The sequence below is a fragment of the Somniosus microcephalus genome, chromosome 10 (genome assembly GCF_052327205.1).
Source record: "Somniosus microcephalus isolate GS21.2 chromosome 10, FLI_Smic_1.0, whole genome shotgun sequence".
NCBI lineage: Eukaryota > Metazoa > Chordata > Chondrichthyes > Squaliformes > Somniosidae > Somniosus > Somniosus microcephalus.
In genome coordinates this window covers 20,740,224-20,761,654 of record NC_140996.1, presented here as the reverse complement: position 1 = coordinate 20,761,654, position 21,431 = coordinate 20,740,224, and the positions used below count along the sequence as shown (strand labels likewise).

Below are 21,431 nucleotides of genomic sequence, written 5' to 3'. Positions count from 1 at the left end.
TGAGGTCAGTGACAGTCTTGGAAACGGTGGTTTGATGTTTGGTAGTGGGGTCATGGTCCAGGTGGAGGTAGGAGGAGGTGTCAGAGAGTTGGCGTTCAGCTCCCGCTAGGTAGAGGTCGGTTCGCCAAACAACAACAGCACCACCCTTGTCAGCAGGTTTAATGACAATGTCAGGGTTGGATCTAAGAGAATGGAGTGCTGCAAGTTCAGAGGGAGGTAGGTTGGAGTGAGTGAGGGGAGCAGAGAAATGGAGACGGCCGATGTCACGGCGGCGGTTAGCAATGAAAAGATCTAGAGAGGGTAAGAGGCCAGGGGGAGGGGTCCAGGTAGAACGGGAATTCTGAAAGCGGGAGAAAGGGTCAGTCATGCGGGGGGAAGACTCCTGGCCAGAGAAGTGGGCACGGAGACGAAGGCGGCGGAAAAAGAGCTCAACATCGTGCCGAGCTCGAAATTCATTGAGGTGGAGGCGTAAGGGGATGAAGCTCAGGCCTTTGCTGAGGACTGATCATTCGGGGTCAGAGAGTGGAAGGTCAGAGGGGATAGTGAAAACGCAGCAGGGGTGAGATTGGGAGAAGGGGGGGTCAGAGGAAAGTGAAGGGGAAGAAGGTTCTGGAGGGGCGTTGGTGTCCAAGAGTTGATGAAGCTTGCGATCCTTGACATCGGAAAGGAAGAAATAAAGTTTTTTTTCCCTTCCTCGACTTCTCCATCTCCATCTCTGGGGATAAGTTATTGACCAATATTCACTACAAGCCCACCGACTCCCACAGCTACCTGGACTACACTTCCTCCCACCCCGCCTCCTGTAAGGACTCTATTCCATTCTCCCAGTTTCTCTGTCTCCGCCGTATCTGCTCCGACGATGCCACCTTCCACACCAGTGCCTCCGACATGTCTTCCTTTTTCCTCAACCGAGGATTCCCCTCTACCGTGGTTGACACGGCCCTCGACCGTATCCGTTCTATCTCCCGCACTTCTGCCTTCCCCTCCTTCCCGGAACCACGATAGGGTTCCCCTTGTCCTCATCTTTCACCCCACCAGCCTCCACATTCAACGGATCATCCTCCGCCATTTCCGTTACCTCCAAAGTGATCCCACCACCAAACGCATCTTCCCATCTCCTCCCCTTTCAGCATTCCGTAGTGATCGCTCCCTCCGAGACACCCTAGTCCACTCCTCTATCACCTCAACAGCCCTTCCCTTTCGCCTGGCACCTTCCCGTGCAAGCGCAGGAGATGTAACACCTGCCCCTATACCTCCCCCCTTCCCACTGTCCAGGGCCCCAAACACCCCTTCCAGGTGAAACAACGATGTACTTGTACTTCTTGCAATCTAGTATACTGTATTCGCTGCTCATGATGCGGTCTCCTGTACATTGGGGAGACCAAACGCAGATCGGTTGACCGCTTTGCAGAACACCTCCGTTCAGTCCGTAAGGGTGACCCCGAGCTTCCGGTCGCCTGTCATTTTAATTCACTGCTCCACGGTGGCATAGTGGTTAGCACTGTTGCCTCACAGCGCCAGGGACCCGGGTTCGAATCTGGCCTCGGGTGACTGTGTCGAGTTTGCACATTCTCCCCGTGTTTGCGTGGGTTTCCTCCGGGTGCTCCGGTTTCCTCCCACAGTCCAAAGATGTGCGGGTTAGGTTGTTTGGCTATGATAAATTGACCCTTAGTGTTAGGGGGGTTAAATACGTGGGGTTACGGGGATCGGGTGGGATATGTGTCGGTGCAGGCTCGATGGGCCGAAATGGCCTCTATCTGCACTGTGGGGTTTCTGTGATTCTGTGATTCCCACTCGGACCTCACCGTCCTTGGCCTCTTGCATTTTTCCACGGAAGCTCAACGTAAACTCGAGGAACAGCACCTCATCTTCCGATTAGGCACTTTGCAGCCTTCCGGACTCGATATCGAATTCAACAATGTCAGATCATAACCTCGGCCCCTATTACATTTTTACTTATTTTTTTTTCCACCCCTTTGTTTTGGGTTTTCCCTCCCCCAACTTTCCTTTTTTTTCTCTCTCCCACATGGCAGCTGTCTCTCATTCTGCCAGTACATTTCACACCTAATCTGAGCCATCTTTTGTCTCCACTAGTCCTATTACCATCTCGTCTGGTTTTGAATACCTCTTAATGTCTCTTTACTTCGTTTGTTCTATCGCAGCCCTGCCTTGCGATCTATTTCATTTCCTTTCCAGTTTTAAAAAAGGGTTAGACCCGAAACGTCGACTCTAATTTCTCTCCACGGATGTTGCCTGACCTGCTGAGTTTTTCCAGCATTTTCTGTTGTTATTTCACCAGACTGATTCCTGGGATGGGGGATTGTCCTATGAGGAGAGATTGAGTAGACTAGGCCTATATTCTCTAGAGTTTAGAAGAATGAGAGGTGATCTCATTGAAACATACAAAATTCTTACAGGGCTTGACAGGGTAGAAGCAGGGAGGATGTTTCCCCTGGCTGGGGAGTCTAAAACCAGGGGTCACAGTCTCAGAATAACAGGTCGGCCATTTAGGACTGAGATGAGGAGAAATTTCTTCACTCAGAGGGCGGTGAATCTTTGGAATTCTCTACCCCAGAGGGCTGTGGAGGCTCAGTCGTTGAGTATATTCAAGACAGAGATTGATAGATTTTGAATATTAAGGGAATCAAGGGATATGGGGATAGTGCAGGAAAGTGGAGTTGAGGTAGAAGATCAGCCATGATCTTATTGAATGGCAGAGCAGGATCGAGGGGCCAAATTGCCTACTCCTGCTCCTATTTCTTATGTTCTTATATCCATTCCCCACATTCTTCACCCCATCATTGGCAACCATGCCTTCAGCTACCTAGGCCCCAAGCTCTGGAATTCCCTCCTAAACCTCTCCACCTCTCCATGTTTCTCTCCTCTTTCAGAATCTCCTCTTTCAGACCCTCCTTAAAACATATCTCGTTGACCAAGCTTTTGGTCACATGTCCTAATGTCTCCTTCTTTGGCTCTTTCTTCTGACAGCCATCCACACACCTGGTGACTGGTTGGGTGCTGGTTCCCCGGATATCTTGATAGCATACGGCCTACAGTAAGCATGTCTGCATAAAGCAGGCATTATTGGTATACGATGGCTGTAAGTGGGCCTTCTCCTAATTGCAGTCAATCTCCGAGAGATGTTTGAAATTACAAGAGCGAGGGAGCAGCAAAGCATTTTTACATTGAGACACTCAAGCCAGACCGGCCCAGTGCGGCTGTCACTCCAGGAGCACCGTAAACTTAAGCTCATTCAAAACTCTACTGCTCGTATCCTAACTCGTAGCGAGGCCTGTTCTCTCATCACCCCTGTGCTTGCTGAATTACATTAGCTCCTGGTCTGCCAATGTCTCAGTTTTAAAATGCTGATCTTCGTGTTCAAATCCTTCCATGGCCTCGCCCCCTCCCTATCTCTGTAACCTCCTCCAACCCTGCAAACCTCTGGGGAAAACTCTGTGTTCCTCTAACTCTGGCCTCTTGTCCATTCCCCACTTCCTACGCCCCACCATCGGTGGCCGTGCCTTCAGCTGCCTAGGTCCTAAGCTCTGGAATTCCTTCCCTTCCGAAACCTCTCCACCTCTCCACTTTTCTCTTCTCCTTTAAGACCTTCCTTAAAACTTATCTCTTCGACCAAGCTTTTGGTCACCTGTCCTAATGTCTCCTTCTTTGACTAAGTGTCAATTTTGGTCTGATAATGCTCCTGTGATTCTCCTTGGGATGTTTTATAAAGGCACTATATAAGTGCAAGTTGTTGTTGTAAATGGTGTGAGCACCCACCCTATGACCCAAATACCAGCCCCCCACCCCCCCGGCAGATTTGGGGTGGGATCGGGGGAGACAGGTGGGCAGAAGTTCTGCTCCACCTCGCTTCCAATAGCTGAGTGGGGTCCTGAATGTCTCGGCTAAAATGTCCATTTAATTAGAAACACATAAACAAGAAATTAGCTTGTGCTGGATTGAGCTGCTGCCTTATGAGCATGCACAGATTTGTGTTTTTGTACAACTTGTTCCACTGCAATCATTGTTAATTTATTGGTTTCTCTCCGTAACTCAGAATGTTAGATTTGCTGTAAAGTAATGAGCGTAATCTCTAGTCTAAATTAATCTGTAGCCTATTCATTTTTAAAGCAGGTTATCACAGAGCAGTTCATAGTTAATATTCATTAAGGCTCCCAACATACTTTATACAGGCTGGTTTTTATCTGTATTAAGTCTTAATTCATATTAAATCTAAATTAATAGGTTTTGTGTCGCTGGAACTCGTAGGTAATTTGGTTTCATTAAAATCCAGTATAATAGACATATACTGTTGATGTGGATTTAAGTCGATCTGCCATACAGATGCAATTTAGGCAGTAGACTTGAACAAAACTGGAAATTAGCACATTTAGTATTCTCAAGACATAAATACACATCGTTTTGTGAGAAGTGTCTACCTTACTGGAATGTTAATGTTGATTAATAAATGGCATGGTCAAGTTTTTACTTAAATCAAGGCAAACTGGTAACTCTGAAGTATTGGGAAAGGAATTATCTTCTCCTTAAAGGAGGGTCTTAAGGGAGAATATAAAAGTGGAGAGGTATAGGGGGGGAATTCCAGAGCTTAGGACCTAGGCAGCTGAAGGCATAGCCACCAATGGTGGGGCGAAGGATAAAAGGCCAGAATTAGAGGATGGAGAGTTTTTCCAGAGGTTTGCAGGGCTGGAGGAGGTTACAGAGATAGGGAGGGGGTGAGGCCAGGGAGGGATTTTAACACGAGGATCAGAATTTAAAAACAGAGGCATTGGCGGACCCGGGAGCTAATGTAGGTCAGCGATCACAGGGGTAATGAAAGAACAGGACTTGCTGCGAGTTAGGCTACGAGCAGTAGAGTTTTTGGTGAGCTTAAGTTTATGGGCAGAAAACAGGGGCTAAAAGGAACAATTGTGCGGGGCAATGTCCCGTGCCCTAACGACGCCGAAAATATTTCCAGCGCTATATTGGCCTTGGACGATAATCAGGTGGCCGCCTCAAACTTTAGGTCCTTTATGTATGTTAATGATGAGCCTAACGCCTGCTTGAGGACCTCTTCCAAAAATTGGGCAGTGCTGAGCAAAGTGGGCCCTGTTGGAAAAAATAGCTCCTGCCAATGCCAGCCTTGGCCAACTCAGCAAGTTTACTTTGGGTTTGTCGCTTGCTGTGCACTTCGGGAGCCTTCAGTGTGAATGCTGTACCTAATTCAATCTAAAGGCAGCCAAAGAACTAATGGGATCTACAAAGCGGGGAGAAGAAAATCAAAGTGGCTCATTTTTTGCTAGAGTTTCCTATTAACATTAATTACTCCCAGCGTGAGCTGAGGTTATGAAAGAGGTAAGACATATGTTCCTCAACCTCATTTGGAAAAGTAAAATGATATTACTGATGATAATTACAAAATAAGGGAAATAAAAAGATTGCTGTGTTCTACTTTCTGAAACTCTAGGCACCTTATTATCCAGTAGACTCTCTGGGTAAATGGAAACAATTATTCAAATTGTGCGTTTAGCAGGCAAAGGGTCAAAACATAGAGCACATATGTTTGTAGTTGAAGGGGAGGTAGTCACTGACCTTTTTTTTCAAAACAATGCTTAATCTATTTTTTGCTGAGTAAGACAGCCAATGGTTGAAAAAATACTGACACCTGTGGACTCTCTTCTGTTAATTTTTTTAAACACGTTAGTTTTTGGTTAAATAATGAGAATTGATAGCATTATTGACCTGGAGTAGTTACGAGTCCCACGGTACCAGCGAGCTGATTTTCATTAATAGCGATATTGTTAGCCTTGCAGTTCAGTTGTGTTTGTGTGCGCTCTTACCCGTGTTTTTTAAGCCAGGACCCTCACACTGTTGGGCTCAAGAAGCCGTCCATGTCAAAGATGTCATTGGCATTCACTGTCCAAACAAAAATAAAATGAGTCACAAGAATTAACAGAAGGACAGAAATAAACAAAAGCAATGAATGAAAGTTCTTCATAATGGCTTGATATTTAAGGAGGGGTCCTGACGGTGACGGTGGTGTAGATTTTTGTTTTCATCGCAGAAGTGGTAATCTAGCAGAGTGGATCACCTGCCTGTTATAGAACCCATCTGGCTTCTTCACCCAGAGAGTGGTGAGAATGTGGAACTCGCTACTACAGGGAGTAGCTGGGGTGAATAGCAGAGATGCATTTAAGGGGAAGCTAGACAAACACTTGAGGGAGAAAGGAATAGAAGGCTATGCCGATAGTGTTCGATGAAGTAGGGTGGGAGGAGGATCGTGTGGAGCATAGACCAGTTGGGCCGAATGGCCTGTATCTGTGCTGTAAATATTATGTAATTCTATGTAGTTTTCATCCCAATTAAATCAATGGTATGAAAATCAAACAGGTTCCAGCTCCACGAAATTACCCCCTGTGCAGTGAAGATGAAAATTTACCCCCTCTTGAAGGTGCTGTGCTAAACTCCTTGTTACTCTGTGGTGCTTTTTAAATGTTGCTATCACAGCACGACAGCTTTCACATCTACCTGAGACACACGCCCTTAAATACGTTCCCATTCTCCCATGTATTTAGTGTCTTTCTGTAAATTTCTTGGGCATTATTTTCAGTGTTCTCTGAACTCTGCAGCAACACAGTGTCCTACAAGTTGTAAATGGTATCAGAATCATACACCAGGCAAATGCCAATCCTGCCACTAGAGTCATAGGCTATGTCATTCAGAAAAAGGTTGGGTTTATCCCTTCCATTATAAGTACCTTTTTAATGGCGTGATAAATCTTAATTTATGTCAAACAACCTCTCTGACACTGAAAATTAACTTTTACAAGTGTGGAGTCTCATTCCTTCAGCTTTTAATTATTGTTGGAGATATAAAAACAATTTTTCTTTTTCCCTTTCTGTCTCTTTTTTTCTCTCCCACTTAATCCCATCTTTCTTTCCCTCTCCTTATTTTTCTTTCTGCACCTGATTTGACATTGAACTAAATCTTGTGACTGACACTTCCTGGTTCAGACTATGAGCTGCTCATTAACGATTCTTCAATCTGATTGGTGAAGGAGCTACGCAGTTATTTGCCCTGTTCACAAAGGTCCCAGATGCCCAGTAAAGGGCGATGTTTGGCTGACAGGAACTTGCCGTGCCTATGGGCAAGTGCAAGTGTAACAAATGACTGGTGACGTTCGTTCGCCGCTCAGAGCAAAATTCGGCCCATTATTTCCTCCTGAGCTTGAGTTGGTCTGTAAATAAATTTAAAAAAAAGTTTATGCTGGATGAATTTCAGTTGGCAGCATAAGTGGAAGAAACATTTGAGTCTTGTACATAAGGCCCCAGGGCTGAGTTCCATTTGATCACACTGACCTAATCAGTTTTCCATTGTTGCCACAGTACCGAAATGGCTTTCATCAAAGTCACAAATTACATCCTTTGTGATCGTGACAAAGGCAAACTGTCCCTCCTCGTCCTTCTCGACTTGTCTGCAGCCTTTGACACAGTTGACCATTCCGTCTTTCTCCAACGCCTCTCCACCATCATCCAGCTGGGTGGGACTGCACTCGCCTGGTTCCATTCTTATCTATCTAATCGTAGCCAGAGAATGACCTGCAACGGCTTCTCTTCCCGCTCCCGCATCGTTACCTCTGGTGTCCCCCAAGGATCTATCCTTGGCCCCCTCCTATTTCTCATCTACATGCTGCCCCTTGGTGACATCATCTGAAAACACAGCAACATGTACACTGACAACACCCAGCTCTACCTCACTACCACTTCTCTCAACCCCTGCACCGTCTCTAAATTGTCAGAAGGCTTGTCTGATGAGCAGAAATTTTCACCAATTAAATACTGGGAAGACCGAAGCCATTGTTTTTGGTCCCCGCCACAAACTCCGCTCCCTAACCACTGACTCCATCCCTCTCCATAACACCTGTCTGAGGCTGAACCACACTGTTCACAACCTTGGTGTTATATTTGACCATGAAATGAGCTGCCGATCACATATCCACAGCATAACCAAGATGGTCTATTTCTACCTCCATAACATTGCCCGTCTCTGCCTTTGCCTCAGCTCATCCGCTGCTAAAACCCTCATCCATGCCTTTGTTACCTCTAGACTTGACTATTCCAACGCACTCCTGGCTGGCCTCCCACATTATACCCTATGTAAACTTGAGGTCATCCAAAACTCGGCTGCCCGTGTCCTAACTCGCACCAAGTCCCGTTCACCCATCACCCCTGTGCTCGATGACCTACATTGGCTCCCGTTTAAGCAATGCCTCGATTTCAAAATTCTCATCCTTGTTTTCAAATCCTTCCATGGCCCCGCCCCTCCCTATCTCTGTAATCTCCTCCAGCCCCACAACCTCACCCCCAAGATATCTGCATTCCTCTAATTCTGCCCTCTTGAGCATCCCTGATTATAATCGCTCAACCATTGGTGGCTGTGCTGGCAGCTGCCTAGGCCCTAAGCTCTGGAATTTCCCCCCCTAAACCTCTCCGCCTCTCTACCTCTCTTTCCTCCTTAATGACATTCCTTTAAACCTACTTCTTTGACCAAGCTTTTGGTCACCTGCCCTAATTTCTCCTTATGTGGCTCGGTGTCAAATTTCTTTTTGTCTTTTAATACTCTTGTGAAGTGTCTTGGAATGTTTTACTACATTAAAGGCGCTGTATAAATACAAGTTGTTGTTATTGTTATTATTATTATTATTCTCCTCCTCCTTCTCCTCCTCCTCCTTCTCCTTCTCCTCCTTCTCCTTCTCCTCCTTCTCCTTCTCCTTCTTCTCCTTCTCCTCCTCCTCCTCCTCCCTCTCCTTCTCCTCCTCCTTCTCCTGCTTTTCCTTCACCTTCTCCTTCTCCTTCTCCTCCTCCTCCTCGTCCACCTTTTCCTTCTCCTTCTCCTCCTTCTCCTTCTTCTCCTTCTCCTTCTCCTCCTTCTCCTTCTCCTCCTTCTCCTTCTCCTTCTTCTCCTTCTCCTCCTCCTCCTCCCTCTCCTTCTCCTCCTCCTTCTCCTCCTTCTCCTTCTCCTGCTTTTCCTTCACCTTCTCCTTCTCCTCCTCCTCGTCCACCTTCTCCTTCTCCTCCTTCTCCTTCTTCTCCTTCTCCTCCTTCTCCTCCTCCTTCTTCTCCTTTTCCTTCTCCTCCTTCTCCTTCTTCTCCTTCTCCTCCCTCTCCTTCTTCTCCTCCTTCTCCTCCTCCTTCTCCTTCTCCTGCTTTTCCTTCGCCTTCTCCTTCTTCTTCTCCTCCTCCTCCACCTTTTCCTTCTCCTTTTCCTTCTCCTTCTCCTGCTCCTTCTCCTCCTCCTTCTCCTCCTCCTCCTCCTCCTTCTTCCCCTTCTCCTCTTCCTCCTCCTTCTCCTTCTCCTTCTTCTCCTTTTTCTGCTCCTCCTTCTCCTTCTTCTCCTTCTTCTGCTCCTCCTCCTCCTCCCCCCCCCCCCCAATCCCCATTATTGTGGATTTTCTACAAAAAACGAGGTGTTGCATCTTTTGGAGAGGGAGGCCAGGAAAGCCGACATTGCTTGCCTCACTGCTGCTTGGCTCTCATTCCCTGCAGGGTGATCATAAATGGAAGCTGATGCGTCTTCCCGCTGTTCAACCCTGGAGAAGGATGCAGGGTGTTGAGCAGCTGGCAAGGGTAGGAAATTGGGCAGAGGATAAAGAGAGAATGATGATGAAGGCCAGCTCACTCACAATGTGTTCTATTTCCTATCCTACAGGTAGCAGCGATGGCTCCTGGGATAAAGAGAAACTGCAGTCTCCCACTGCCCCATCCGCACAGGGCTCTGTCAGTCACCCTACCCTCTCCAGCCAGCACAACCTCGCAGTAAACCACTCCCTCAACTCCCTCCAGCAGAACCACTTATTACCCAATGGTGAGGACAACTCTCTGTGTCATCAGATGTCCTTGTGTATGCCATTTTCTTTTTTTTTTAACCAACCCCATGTTGGATAAGAATGCTGAACAAGCAGCAAGTTAAGAATGTGCTGCAGACAACACTTTATATTTTGCTTGGGCCAAAGGTTGCCAGCACCTATTTAATCACATTATAGAGATGTACGTTAACTGCATCTTGGAGGTATGCGTTACACAAATAAAAATCACTAATTAAATCATACTTTAAAAAAAACAAGTTTGAAGTAGATGATATTTTATAGAGCAAGGTTGCACTCGTTATCCTTTGATTAATGCTGACCTATTATTTCAGCACCATTATGCACCTTGTGTTAATCCTTTCAGCATTGAGTTGTGAGAATGCAGGAGCTTTCGATAGGATGCATGGTTCTGGTTGGTGTGAATCTATCTCTCATTGTGATTTTTGCCTCTATTTACTGTAAGTAAGTTATCGTTTTTTTTTCCCTCTCCGGTTTCTGTTGGAGTATCCAGTTTGAGTACATTTCTATCACAAGATGATATAAATATTATGGTTTGAAGGACAAGATTTTTATTTGATTGATCCCAACGCCACCCTTCTCCCCATACCCCTCAATTCATTCTTTCTCCAGAAACCGATCTAGTTGCCTTATTTTTACTCTTCATTTCAAATGTCCTTCCCCATTTAATTGCTCCCTTTGTGTAAAAGGAAAAACCTGACTGTCTTACTTTATCCCATCTTCTTAGTTTTGAACTCGTGTCTCCTGGTATTGCACCCTTTGCAATAGTGAACCAATTGCCTGGATCAGATATACCAGACCTTTTCATAATCTTAACCTTCAATCATCTATCTCTTCAACTGTACCTTTTGGTCTCCTCCCCCTAGGTTCCCTTACTTCCAGCTCAGTTTCCACTCCTCCTCTTCTTAAAGTCCTCTGAAGGGCAATATATAAAAGTAAAAAGTGGTTGTTGAGAGCTCAGATCCAGGGAACTTTGTTCAATGTCAGTGCTTGTCGAAGAACTTGTGCATACCAACCAATCCTTTCATTGTTTGCTGTTCCAGACATGGTTATGTGCAAAATTTCTGCAGATTAAATTTGAAATGCTTTTTTTCCTGAGTTCTCCTCTTCAGCCATTGGAAGCCTTCAGTTATTTTCACTTCCCACTGATCAACCATAGCCCATCTCCATCCCTGGAATTGTGCATGAGACAGAGGGCTCAAATCAGTTCAATGAAAACCTGAATACATCCTTTTAATCATAAGTCCATGCTCTCCGAACAGTGGATCTTATTTGAGTCGAACTCATCAAATCCACAATATTTCTGAGCAGCTAAGGTGTCCACACTTTCTTCTAGCTCCATGAAATGGGGGGAAAAACCCTCATTGAAGTGGGCTTTGACATGAATCAACTGAGCGTCCTGCGGGTGGCGCTGTCCAGGGAGAGTATAAATACTTGGGCACGGGCTCAGCTTGCGCAGGACATTCTTAACAGGAACTAGTGAAGGACACAACTAGCCCTCCATGTTGTAAAACAGTTGATTAAAGCTTTGTTTAACGCTTAGATCAAGTGCCTAGTAGTTTTCTTACGTCAGGCTTCTTGCATGATTTTTTGCTGATGGCCATGTGTATATTGTCTGAAAAAATGAAGACCGGTGTAAACAGTTGAATGACCGAGCCACAGCTTGCTTGTTGATGCTCAGTTTGGCAACAATGGCATACTTCTCGTCTATTACTGGTATACTTTAAAATGTTTCCGTTATATCTATATATGTCTCATGGACAATTCCAGGGATGGAGATGGGGTTATGTTTTAAATGTGGGAAGTGGAATTAACTGAAGGCTTCCAATGGCTGAAATCATGAAGAGGAGAACTCATGGGTGGGGGGGGGGTGGAAACATTTCAAAATTCACATGCAAAAATTTATGGGGGGTGAATTTCGATAAGGCCTGAAAATGGGCGGTGGCGCCACGGGGCGAGATTTGATCGCACCCCGTTTAGAAAGCGCAGGCTGCACATTAATTTGGTGCTACCTGCTGACTTTAGTGATTTTACGGACAGCCCAGCGACGAACGCGTTGCGTCAGACCGTGTGCTCAGCCGGAGGCCCAATGTAGCATCGCTGGAGCGACGCTGGAGCGACGCTGCATTCTCTTAAAGCAAGTCTGCCATTTTTGAAAGCAGTCTCCAGCCCTTAAACATAAACTGCCTTCTGAAAAAAATTAAAAATCAATTAAGAACCATCCAGAAAGCTCAACTGCCTTCTGATTTTAAAAAAATTAAGACTTTTTGATGTTTCAGTTATGTGCTGATGACTATTAATTGAATATATGCATCAACATCCATCTATTTACTACAACACAAACATATTTATCTATTGAACACTTTGGCCCTTGACTCTGGATGTAATGTAGGAAAGGTAACAGCCAATTTGGGCACAGCAAGCTCCCACAAACAGCAATGAAATAACTATTAGACATTACTTCACCTTGATACCATATAAAGGGCAATAGGTAGGAAGAACGAGGAGAGGCAATATAACCTAAAGGGTACAATTCTAAAGGGGGTGCAGGAACAGAGAGACCTGGGGGTATGTGTGCACAAATCGTTGAAGGTGGCAGGGCAGGTTGCGAAAGCGGTTAAAAAAGCTTACGGGATCCTGGGCTTCATAAATAGAGGCATAGAGTACAAAAGCAAGGAAGTTATGATGAACCTTTATAAAACACTGGTTCGGCTTCAACTGGAGTATTGTGTCCAATTCTGAACAGCGCAATTTAGGAAGGATGTGAAGGCCTTAGAGAGGGTGCAGAAAAGATTTACAAGAATGGTTCCAGGGATGAGAGACTTCAGTTACATGGATAGACTGGAGAAGCTGGGGTTGTTCTCCTTAGAGCAGAGAAAGTTGAGTGGAGATTTGATGAAGGTGTTCAAAATCATGAGGGGTCTAGACAGAGTAGATAGAGAGAAACTGTTCCCATTGGCGGAAGGGTCGAGAACCAGAGGACACAGATTTAAAGTGATTGGCAGAAGAACCAAAGGCGAAATTAGGAAAAACTTTTTTACGCAGCGAGTGGTTAGGATCTGGAATGCACTGCCTGAAAGGGTGGTGGAGGCAGACTCAATCACAGCTTTCAAAAGGGAATTGGATAAGTACCTGAAGGAAAATAATTGCAGGGCTACGGGGAAAGGGCGGGGGAGTGGGACTAGCTGAAGTGCACTTGCAGAGAGCCGGCACAGATTTGATGGGCCGAATGGCCTCCTTCTGTGCTGTAACCATGATTGTATGATTCTATGAGGGAAAAACTCGTTAGCGACCATTTTGGGTCGCTAACATTGCCTGGGCTCTAAATTTAGCGCTGGCGATCGCTAATTTCAGTTTTAGCGCCCCAAGAAAGAGATGGAGTGCTAATTCAAGCACTCCACTTCCTTCTTGGAGCACTAACCCCGAATATCGGGGCGGTGCGTTCTGCAGCGCTACGCTCTGGGCCACATAGAGCTGCCGCATGGAAGGGCTCCGCCCCTGATTAAAGGGGAGGGCCCAAGCCCACAACTCTGCGGGGCTCTACCTGGACCACCGGGGAGTGGGGGGCCATACCAGCAGCCCGGCTGCCGGATCGTGGCACGGATCCCGCGTTCAAAGATGCAACGGGAAATTAGAGAGCACCGTGAATAGGGCGCATTGAGCTCCATGCCTGATTTTGCGACCCTGTCAAGTCGAGTGAGACTCTGGGCTGGGAATGGAACCACTGAAATGTTACCTGTTGTTGGCACCTTTGCATAAGGATAAAAGTGCCATCAATTAGTAACAACCTTTTTTCTCTTAATGTGAATTAAGTTTATTACTAATGAAGCAGGTATCAATATTTTGGGGGGCAAAAGCAAAATAATGCAGATGCTGGAAATCTGAAATAAAAACAGAAAATGCTGGTAATACTCAGCGGGTCAGGCAGCATCTGTGGAGAGAGAAACAGAGTTAACGTTTCTGGTCGATGACCCTTCGTCAGAACTGGAAAGAGTTGGCGATATTACAGGTTTTAAGCAAGTGCAAAGGCAGGGAAAAGGGGAGGGGAGGAAAGAACAAAAGGGGAGGTCTGTGATAGAATGGAAGGCAGGAGAGATTAAATGACAAAAGGTATGATTGTACAAAGCAAAAGGAGATGGTAATGGGACAAGTAAAGAAACAAAAGATGGGTCCAGAAGAGGTGTAACTGGGAATAGCAGAATCATCAACAGCTGCCATCTGGAAAAAATGGGGGCAGAGGTTACGATCTGAAATAGTTGAACTTGATGTTGAGTCCAGAAGGCTGTAAAGTGCCTAATTGAAAGATGAGGTGCTGTTCCTCGAGCTTACGCTGAGCTTCGTTGGAACATTTTTTGGGGTGTGGTGACGGACAACAGACCTGATGTGAAATAATTCCACTGAGCATGATGCTGTGTAGTTGTTCGTTGTGTGGTGTGACTATTCTACCCAAGGGTGAGCACTACTCTTAATTTCTGCGAGATGTTCTGTGCCATTTGCTATAATGTTTGATTCGTTTATCACTGGTTCACCCTCACCATTACATGTAGTACGGGGAGTAATGGATTACCAGGATAGCACAAACATCTAAACTGTGCTAAACTGCGAATGGGTTGGTATGTGTGCAAGCAGATATGCCAACCAGGAACCTGGACCCATGAGAGTGAAATGAGGGTGAAATTCAACTTTGGTAGAGGGTGTAAAGTGGGCAGTAGCGGATTGGCAGCCATTTTGTACCTCCACCAAAGTGGGTACGGTTGCATAGTGGTTATGTTACTGGACTAGTAATCTAGAGGCCTGGACTAATAAGGAGATGTGAGTTCGAATCCCACCACGGCAGCTGGGGAATTTAAATTCAGTTAATTAAATAAATCTGGAATTAAAAGGCTAATATCAGTAATGGTGACCATGAAACTACCGGATTGTCATAAAAACCCAACTGGTTCACTAATGTCCTTTAGGGAAGGAAACCTGCCATCTTTACCCAGTCTGGCCTATATGTGATTCCAGACCCACAGCAATGTGGTTGACTCTTAACTGCCCTTTGAAATGGCCGAGCAAGCCATTCAGTTGTACCAAACCGCTACAACAAAGTCAACACTGTGGGAGTACCTTCACTGCACGGACTGCAGCGGTTCAAGAAGGTGGCTGACCACCACCTTCTCAAGGGCAGTTAGGGATGGGCAATTAATGCTGGCCTTGCCAGTGACGCCCACATCCCGTGAACAAATTTAAAAAAAAAAAGAATTGCACCCCCCATGGTGCTTTGTACTGTGGCTACAAGAGCAGGTCAGAGGCTGGGTATTCTGCGACAAGTGACTCACCTCCTGACTCCCTAAAGCCTGTCCACCATCAACAAGGCACAAGCTAGGATTGTGATGAAATACTCTCCACTTGCCTGGATGAGTGCAGCTCCAACAACACTCAAGAAGCTCGACACCCATCCAGGACAAAGCAGCCCGCTTGATTGGCAACCCATCCACCACCTTAAACATTCACTCCCTCCACCACCGGTGCACCGTGGCTGCAGTGTGCACCATCTACAAGATGCACTGCAGCAACGCGCCAAGGCTTCTTCGGCAGCACCTCCCAAAGTCGCGACCTCTTCCACCTAGAAGGACAAGGGCAGCAGGCGCATGGGAACACCACCACCTCCAAGTCACACACCACTCTGACTTAGAAGTATATCACCGATCCTTCATCATCGCTGAGTCAAAATCCTGGAACTCCCTCCCTAACAGCACTGCGGGAGCACCTTCACCACACGGACTGCAGCGGTTCAAGAAGGCGGCTCACCACCACCTTTTCGAGGGCAACTAGGGATGGGCAATAAAAGCTGGCCTTGCCAGCGAAGCCCACATCCCATAAGCGAATTAAAAAAATGGACTCCTGCTGGAGGGATCAGGTGGCCGCCCAATCGTTATAATCACCCCTATTATAAGTTTAAAGGTACAGCTTTTAGGAAATGTGCATATTATGATAGAACTATAGATGTTTTCTAAGTGTAAGCAAAAGAGACTTGCATTTATATAGCGCCTTTCACACCCTCAGGATGTCCCAAAGCACTTCGCAGGCAGTGAAGCGCTTTTGAAATGACGTGACTATTGGTGTGCGGGCGAATGTAGCAGCCAATTTGCGCACAGCAAGGTCCCACAAACAGCAAAAGAAGTAAATGACCAGTTAATCGGTTTGTCAGAAGTGTTGGTTGAGGGATAAATGTTGGCCAAGACGCCAGGAGAACGCCTAACCCTTCCAATTACGATACAGGATGTTTTACATCCTGAACAGGCCGATGGGGCCAGGTGTGTGTATAAGGATACATCACAACAACCAAGTCAAAAGGAGAGTAGAGAAACATGAATATTTAAACTCAGATTCCTGAGTGTTGAGCATCCATGTTGAAACCTTATTGTTAACCTGCTTTATACCCAGAGTCACTTGTACAAATAATCCTTGACGACAATGAAATGAACTCTTTCTTGCTTTTCAGGTCTGGAGCTCCCGTTCATGATGATGCCCCATCCTCTTATTCCCGTCAGCCTACCTCCGGCATCGGTTACCATGGCAATGAGCCAGATGAACCACCTTACCACCATCGCTAACATGGCGGCTGCAGCCCAAGTACAAAGCCCCCCTCCCAGAATGGAAACCTCAGTTATTAAGGTAAATGCACTCTAGCGCGGCAGTTGACTAATGACAAGGACGGTGCCGACATCCTGTATTGAAAGGGTGTTGTCATACTGTTCCTGAAAGATTACATATCTTGGAATAGGCTGAGATGTTACTGAAAACAGTGTCCAAGCCAATAGCAAATAATGAGAACTCCATGATTTTTATGTATATTCTTACCTGCTTAAATAGGTTGGTTATTAGGGATATATTTTCCACTATTGGCCAATTTTAGGAAATAAAATTAGACGCAAGTAAATTTTTTCCACTTTAATACCCGCTTCTACTTTTTTTTGCTAAATTAAGCAAACTGCAGAAAATTTACACTTGGATCGCTAACGTTTGCCACTGTGGTGTCTCCATGAGTTGACTTAACGAGTAGCTGAGCCCTACAAACCAGGAAGACTCCAGGTTTCATCCACAGTCTGTTAGCTTATCTCAGTTAAGGTGCAAATGCCGCGGTGCTCCTGGTCTAGGGGTGGGGAAAATTGGTCAAGGCTCTTGCTCCTGGTCACAATCCTTGTTGGATGTGCAAGTATGTGAGTGTTGGCTGATGGCAGGGTTGGGATTAGCTGCGATGCCCATAGTCCACAAGCCAGCCAGAACTTGTGACCTTGAAGTTCTGCTAGGGCTCTAGCCACCTCCTGCCTTATCTTTGGGAGACTGGGAAACCTCCAGGGAGATGCCACAGACAGCTGGAAACAACCATTTATGTCACACCCAGCAGGTATTCTGCCAATCTGCCACTGGCTAGGGTGGGACAATGATAGAATCCCGGTGGAATTCACTGAGCGGAGGGAAGGAAATTGGCAGCAAAAAGGAAAATGAAATCTAAAGATTTTAATTAAACATCAGAAATAATGAAATAAAAACAGAAAATTGTGGAAAACTCTCAGGTCAGGTCAGGCAGCATCTGTGAAGAGAGAAACAGAGCTAACGGGCTGGATTTTATCAATGGAGGCAAGTAGGAGGCGGGACTACAACTTTCGGGGTTGTAGTCCCGCCTCCATCGAGTTGTGGCCAACCCACGCGATTTTCACTTGATTGACCTTGTTGAGCCCACCCAGTGGACTCAGCAGGCCAATTAAGGGCCACCCAGCAACAGGTGAGGTCACAAATTGATATTTCATCTGTCAAGAGCTTTTGACAGATGAAATATCAGCGTTTGACAGCTCGTTGAAGCTGTCAAACACTGACAGTCTGTACACAAAGTTAATTCCTTCCTCTCAGGCTGATTTAGAGATCTCTCCAGAACAGAAAGCAGAGGCTGCAGATTTTGACAGCTCGCGGCCATTCTGCTTTCTGTGCCGGTGAGATGAGGGACTCCTGAGACCTGAAGGAAGGAAGGCAGCATTATTAAGTAAAGGTAAGTAAAACTTATTTAAACACTTTACACACACCAAACACACTTACCTCTGCACTCATGCACCCATTACTCACCTGAACACTGGACATCTCGAACCCTCCAAGCCCTTCAGCCCGACGGTCCGCCTCGCTAACTTGGCGTGGTTTGGAGCCGTCGGGAAGCCCACACTTCAGGGATAAAAATAGGGATTAGGCTAAAAACTGCCTGTTAACTACCTGTTAACAGGCAGTTAATTGGCACTAATCCCCTTCCCGCCTCGGGGAGGCGGGTCCCAGCACAGGTCGGGTACCCGCCTCCTTGGAAACGGGCATGGGGGCGGGGATGGGTTTGTGCCCCCCGATTTCGCGATTTTAACCCCCCACACGCCTCCAATCCCGCCTCAACGGCCTGATGAAATTCGAGCCCAATGCCTCAGGTCGATGACCTTTCATCAGATTTAATGACATTGAAAAGGTGCTGACCAAGTCACTGTCCAGCAGCGTTGAGAATAGGCTGCGTTTTTAGTTTACATTCAGGAATTCTGATTTGTAAGTAGTAATTACTGAGTGTACATGCTAAGTACCCTGATGGCAGTGGTCTTTTAAAGTCACAGGGGGATACATTCGGGAGGACCATTTTTGGACATTCCCTCCTGCCGCCAAACCAATGTTGGAGCAGAGACCTGAAGTAGGCAATCGGCCCCTCTAGCGTCAGCTGTGGCTCAGTGGGTAGCACACTCGCCTCTGAGTTGTGGGTTCAAGTCCCACTCCAGAGACTTGAGCACATAATGCTAGGCTGACACTCCACTGTAGTGCTGAGGGAGTGCTGCACTGTCGGAGGTGCCGTCTTTTGGATGAGATCTTAAACCGAGGCCCCTTCTGCCCTCTCAGGTGGACGTAAAAGATCCCATGGCCACTATTTTGAAGAACAGTAGGGGAGTTATCCCCGGTGCTCTGGCCAATATTTATCCCTCAACCAACATAACAAAAACAGATTATCTGATCATTATCACATTGCTGTTTGTGGGAGCTTGCTGTGTGCAAATTGGCTGCCGCTTTTCCCACATTACAACAGTGACTACACTCCAAAAGTACTTCATTGTCTGTAAAGTGCTTTGAGACGTGCGGTGGTCGTGAAAGGTGCTATATAAATCCAAGTCTTTCTTTCTTTTTTATTTGCATATGTAAATGACCTACCACCTACTTCAGGTGTGGGTAAAGGATGCCTCTTGTTTGTCCTTACCCAATATGACGGCACACTTACTAACCGCCATTTTCGGGTCTTAGGAGACTGCGTAGCGCCTGAAAAACGGGAGCTGTGCAGTCGGAATGGTCCCTCCGTGTATATACTTGAGTAGAATAGCTATTGTAGAATCACTGCATTCAGGTTGAGGCTTTACACTCTTTGAGTCAGCTGACGTTCATTGTCAGATGCAAACTTCTGTCCACGCCTCCTCCACCTCACCTTAACTTGCCACCGGATCGCGGCTGTCCAGTTCCGTACAAATCCCTCTGTTACATTTAAGATTCGCTTGGGTTTAAAAGAAAGAGTCCACTTGTGTCAGCTGTGCTCCAGCAGCGCGCTTTGATCCACAAGAGCGGAGAATGAGATGCAGAAGTCATCGCACCCAATTCGCGGTGCTCCGGGTTACAGCGGACGTGCAGCGAATTGGACACACTGACCTCTGACCTCTGTGCTGGGGGCGTCTGACCCTTGCTCTGGTGAAGTGAGGCTCCGCGTTTGATGTCGGTATGCAAAATTTCCCTTTCAACTGTAATCCAGCCCACACTAAAGTCGCACTGATACATTTTGTGTCACGGGTGTGAGATGAGAACTGTGAATGTGACTAATTACGGGTTTGTTCCACGTGTGAGCAAGACCTTCATATCCCGTATGAGTTTGTCACTTATGATTTATGAGGCCTTTATTACTTTCAGAATAAACTGTGTTAATTCACTGTAGAGCAGGAGTGTACTGGTGCGGCACTGTTCTGGGCTCAATAAAATATGACGAGGATTGGTTCAAAAAGCAAGGAGTTGATTTTAAACCCTAGCTGTCTGCCGGAAACCTGGTGGAGGGTGGGGTGGGGTGGTGGGGGAGGGGGGTGGGTGGGATGGCAGTTAAAATCGACTGGGCGACATACCGGCCGAAGTCCCGCCTAGATCCCGCCGCCTTCAATTTTAACCTGCTCTTCTGAGCAGGTGACAAACTCACCCACCCGACACTGGCTGGGTCCTTCTTTAAATATGCAGATCGGGGTCTGATGATATCATCGTGCCCCGTCCGCCATCTTAACTCTGACCTGAGCTTGGAAGATGCTGCGCCTTTCCTGCCAGGTAAAGTCAAGTGAGGAGAGGATCAGAAGTCGAACGGGCCGCTCCAGATAAGGTTTTATCTTTTTTTTTGTGGGGCCAGGAGGAGTAGGAGTGCTGCCCCGGGCCCCATAAGGAGAGTTTAGGCCTCCACTGCCCCAGAAACCGTCCCCCCACCCACCCCGAGGAACCCCTGGGCAGCAAAGGATCACAGAATTTCCGCAGGTTGGCAGCACCTTTCTGCTCACCTCTCCTCTATCCCGGGCAGGAAGTCGACGGACAGCATGCCAATGAGTTCCTGCGGTTAAAATCGTCATGGCCTCATTTTTGCCACGGGTGGGTGGAAATCTAACTGAAATCAGCGATTTTCTGTTGAAAACCTGCCAGTTAAAATCACTCTCCACCACCCCCCAAATCTTTTTAGCTTGACCTCTGCTCTGATCAAACAAAGTGATGGGGCTGGATTTTCATTCAGAAGTCGGGTTGGAGGCGGGACTACAACTTTCGGGGTTGTAGTCCCGCCTCCATCGAGATGCGGCCAATCCACGCGATTTTAACTTGATTGACCTTGTTGAGCCCGCCCAGCGGGCTCAGCCGGCCAATTAAGGGCCACCCGGCAACAGGTGACGTCACAGACTGAAATTTCACCTGTCAAAACATTTTGACAGATGAAATATCAGCGTTTCACAGCTGTTTGAAGCTGTCAAACACTGACAGTCTTACTTCTAACTTGAGTCCTTCTCCACAGACTCAGTTAGAAATCGCTCCTGCACAGAAAGCTGCAGGCTGTCACTTTTGACAGATCGCAGCCATTCTGCTTTCTGTGCCGGTGAGATGAGGGACTCCCCGAGCCTAAAGGAAGGAAGGCTGAAAAGGTAAGAAAATGTATGTAAAACTTCTTTAATCACTTTAGACACACCAAACACACTTACCTTTGCACTCATGCACACATCACTCACCTGAACACTGACATCTCGACCCCTCCAAGCCCTTCAACCCGACGGCCCGGCTCCTCCAACTTGGCATGGTTTGGAGCCGTCGGGATTCCCACAGTTCAAGCTTAAAAATAGGGATTAGGCTAAAAACTGCCTGTTAACTACCTGTTAACAGGCAGTTAATTGGCACTAATCCCTTCCCGCCTCGGGTAGGCGGGTCCCAGTGCGGGGCGGGTACCCGCCTCCTTCGAAATTGGCATGGAGGCGGGTTGGGGGCGGGATGGGATCGGGACCCC

At 46.8% G+C, this 21,431-nt stretch overlaps 1 protein-coding gene across 9 annotated transcripts in view; it reads left to right on the top strand.

Moving 5' to 3' along the window:
- Positions 1-21,431, top strand: part of dachd (dachshund d) — an 809,797-nt gene that overhangs the window by 646,581 nt on the left and 141,785 nt on the right. For 6 of the 9 annotated variants that reach the window (XM_085998470.1, XM_085998469.1, XM_085998472.1 and 3 more), the window contains 2 exons: positions 9,703-9,858; positions 16,365-16,537. In XM_085998470.1, coding sequence (XP_085854596.1) covers positions 9,703-9,858; positions 16,365-16,537 — 329 coding nt within the window. The remainder of the gene's footprint in view (positions 1-9,702; positions 9,859-16,364; positions 16,538-21,431) is intronic. The other 3 variants (XM_085998474.1, XM_085998473.1, XM_085998471.1) reach the window with 1 other exon arrangement.